We start from the raw sequence: 3,733 nt of genomic DNA, 5'->3' as shown, positions 1-3,733 counted from the left end.
ATGATTTTTCTTCACAGATGCTGCCAGACCTGCTGAGCTTTTCCAGCAACATCTGTGTTTGTTTGTGAAAGATCTTGATATTGACACTATTTCCAGTCTCTGCCTATGTAACTGTGCAGGAACTGTGTTTGGCTGACACCATGTTCATAGACAATTCATGTTCAGGAATCTGTTGCCTGGGCCTAGTAGATTATGTGATGTGTGAGCATCTCTGTGTTTGCCTCTGGACCCATCATTCCTACATATTGTTGTTGTTCTCCTGATTCAGATTCACGTATAAGATGACTGCCTTGGGCCCCTTCATCACCAGCATCGCTGGCATTCCAACCAAAGCTCAAAAAAGGACCTATTGGCAGTTTCTGAATGGGACAATATTAATTCCTGTTGGTAAGAAAGAAATTGTGTATATCTCATTTTTACATCACCTGTTGCTAACTGTGAATGCCCATTATCGAGGTGTAATAAAATCAAAATCACTGCCATCAATTCAGGACACATCAGATTCCATGCTGATCAATGTGATAAATAACGATATGAATACTTATGCTGATGTTGATGGAGGGATGTATATTGGTCTGGACACTTTGAAAATGACTCGACATACACCGACTACTGGGATACTCCTACAGAGCAGTCCACCCCATGTATAGGCAAGATAGCAGCGCAAGAAATCCCATAGTGTTGATCTGACAGTATGGAGCTCCCTTGGTCATGATCATCTGACAATGCAGTTCTTCTGACAGTATTCAACTCCCCCAGCATTGATTATCTAAAATTCTAAAGTTCCCTCAGTACCCACACTTTGACAGTGCAACTCTTCCTTCGAACTGCTCTTCTGACCTTGCAGAGCTCATTCAGCTGATCCTCGGAGAGTGCATTGATCCTCAATTATTGCCACTTATTACATGATTCCTTCAATTCTGCCCATTTCATATTGCAGAGCTCACACAGGGCTGAACTTTTGAGGGTACGACACTCCCTCAATATAGTCCTTGTGACATTGCAGTCCTCCCTGAGTATGAAACCTCCAAAGTGGAAACAAACACATCGGCCCAACAAATCCTCACCGACCCTTATAAGCCATCCCACGCCCGTCCCTTCCCTGCAACGGTACATGTCCCATGGCTAACACATCTATGAACACTATTGGCAAATTAGCATGACCAATCCACCTGACTTATACATCTTTGGATTGGGGGAGAAATCTAGAGCACCAGGAGAAAACCAACACAGAGACAGACATGGGGAGAATGTGCAAACTCCACACAGACAGTTGCTGAAGAATCCAGGTCCATGACGCAGCATGACGCACCATGATGCAGCAGTGCTGACCACTGAGCCATCTAGCCACTCCAGAAGTGCAGCATTTGTTCAATACTGACATTCCAGGTTGCTCTGCCCCTTTAACAGTGACTCTGCAATGTTCTATTTCCTCATGTTATTTTTGCCAGTGGATGTGTGTTGCATTCTATTCTACCCTCTGCAAGACTATCATTAACTGCTGAAGTTAAATCCTACCAATATCAGGTTTACCCATTTGATTTTTTTTCTTTTTAGGTGTTGCAGAGTACAAACCTTCCAATGGGGAGCATGTCATTGCAAGACTCTCTAAATATTGATTCATGATTGTAGTGAGCAGGTGGTAGAAAATAGTCTGAGACCAAGAGCTAATGTACATCAATGAAGTAGGTGTAGACTGTTTCAAAAGAGTTTCTTTTGTGTATTAATCAAATAGCATTGCACCCCGACACAAAACAGACCTCTTTACAATCTAAACAAGTACCTCTGACCCCAACATGACCTCCCTCTGACCCTGGCATGATCTAACTGTGACCCTGACATGACTGCACATGAACTCTGATACAAATCCAATCTTAAACCGCTGCTAACCTGACACTGACCCAACATTGACCCTGATGTGAAACCATCTCAAATCCAATATACCACTTGACAGACTTGCCATGATTCTAATATGACAGCCTCACTTACCAGTCAGGGCCCTTACGTCATCAGGCAAGGTTGGCACCCGGTCACCAACAATTCAATTTTGAGCCCTATGACTGATGCCCTGACATATCCCCAAATTGATCATGGGCTTGTCTTGATATATACAACTCTATTAGGACTCCAAATGAGTGTAAACCCCAAAGACCTTGAACTCACCAAAAACCATCCAGATTTGCCTTTGGAAGATTCAACAGCTCTGCAAATTCACCAGGAAGCCTAACATGGCTCCTAAAGTGTGTATGTTTTGATTATTACTTTAAGAGTGCTCCTGTAACCAACCCCCTCCTCTGGGGCCTCAATGCCAAACTATCATGCCTTTCTTGACAGACACGTGCAATGCTGTATCTTACTGAGGAGTGCATCATACAAATGCTAACAGGTGGAATAACGATATTCAAATCGGCAAGTGAGGGGGACTTTCGCTCACTGAGCGATAACAATAATAATCTTCAGGAAGGAATTAGTTACATACTTAAAGGGAAGGCATTTGCAAGGGAAGGGTAGGTGGAGTCTGGCATTGATTCCCTTGACATATCTAAAGAATGATCACAAGTACAAATCTTCAATGGTCCTCCATTAACGCAGAGCAAGATCCATGACTCTAGCAGCAGGAAATGCCAACATAGCTGCATACATCTCATCTGTCTACTCAGAGGGGAAGAAAAAGACAATAAAATTGAGACATTTTTACGTGGACACTGAAAAAGGTGGAATTGTTTTCCCTCAAGTAGGTGCAATTAAGGGATTCCACATAAGTTGTTTATTCCTAATCCTAAAAGATATCCATCAGGTGAATAAGGAGAAATTGTTTCCAGCTGTGTCATGAGAGGTAACCAGAGGACACAGAATCAATAGAATCAGCAAATGAACCAAAACAGCGAGACAGGGGCAAATATTCTGTCATGGTGAGTTGTAGTAAAGGGAGACCAGGCTTCCGGAACAAGCAGAATGAAGAACAACTTACGAAAGGGGATTGGATAAACACATAAAGGTGGAACAACTGCAGGTTTATGGGGAAGAGCCATTGATTGTGTCAAATTGGATAGCATTGTCAAAGGGTAAGCATGGAAATGCTGGGCTGAAAAGACATATGTGCTGAAGCAATCTGTGATTTGTCAAGAACATGTGAGAATTCTGATACCAAGGGAGCAATGTAAAATGAAATACACAACTGAACAATAAGAACCATTGAAACTGCTCTCTTATTGCGTTTGTGATTTATCTTTCAATGGCAAAAACACAATAGCAAGCCATGAAGTAAACAAAAGACATGCAGGAGTGATGATAGAGAGCTAGGAAAAAAAAACATAAAAACCAGGACCTCAACAAAGGTAATCTCTGGATTACTTCCAGTGCTATGTGCTAACAAGGGTAAAAACAGGAGTATGTGGCAGATAAATTCGTGGCTAAAGAATTGGTGCAAGGGACAGGGCTTCAGATTATTTGATCATTGGTATCTTTTCTGTGGCAGAGGTGACCTGTTCAAGAGGGATAGGTTGCACCCAAACTGGAGGGGTATCAATGTACTGGCGGGCAGATTTTCTAGTGCTACAAGGGAAGGTTTTAAATAGATTGGAAGGATGTGGAAGCCTCAAGAGCATAGAAGCAAATGTGAGGATGGAAGGAGATACAGTAATCAGAAATAGCAAGTTGAAGAGACAGGTCCGGCTGGAACATGACAGGGAGTGAGGAATGCCTGTTGGATTAATTTGCACCTATTTCAATG

At 42.4% G+C, this 3,733-nt stretch overlaps 1 protein-coding gene across 1 annotated transcript in view; it reads left to right on the top strand.

The window, feature by feature from the left end:
• LOC125487954 (transcobalamin-1-like) overlaps window positions 1–3,205 on the top strand; it is a 22,459-nt gene extending 19,254 nt beyond the window's left edge. The window contains exons 8-9 of the mRNA XM_048620646.1: window positions 269–387; window positions 1,558–3,205. Coding sequence (XP_048476603.1) covers window positions 269–387; window positions 1,558–1,619 — 181 coding nt within the window. The 3' untranslated portion in view covers window positions 1,620–3,205. The remainder of the gene's footprint in view (window positions 1–268; window positions 388–1,557) is intronic.
• Window positions 3,206–3,733: the final 528 nt, after the last annotated feature.

The sequence above is a fragment of the Rhincodon typus genome, chromosome 47, assembly GCF_021869965.1.
Source record: "Rhincodon typus isolate 14 chromosome 47, sRhiTyp1.1, whole genome shotgun sequence".
NCBI lineage: Eukaryota > Metazoa > Chordata > Chondrichthyes > Orectolobiformes > Rhincodontidae > Rhincodon > Rhincodon typus.
This window is presented reverse-complemented; position numbering and strand designations above follow the sequence as displayed.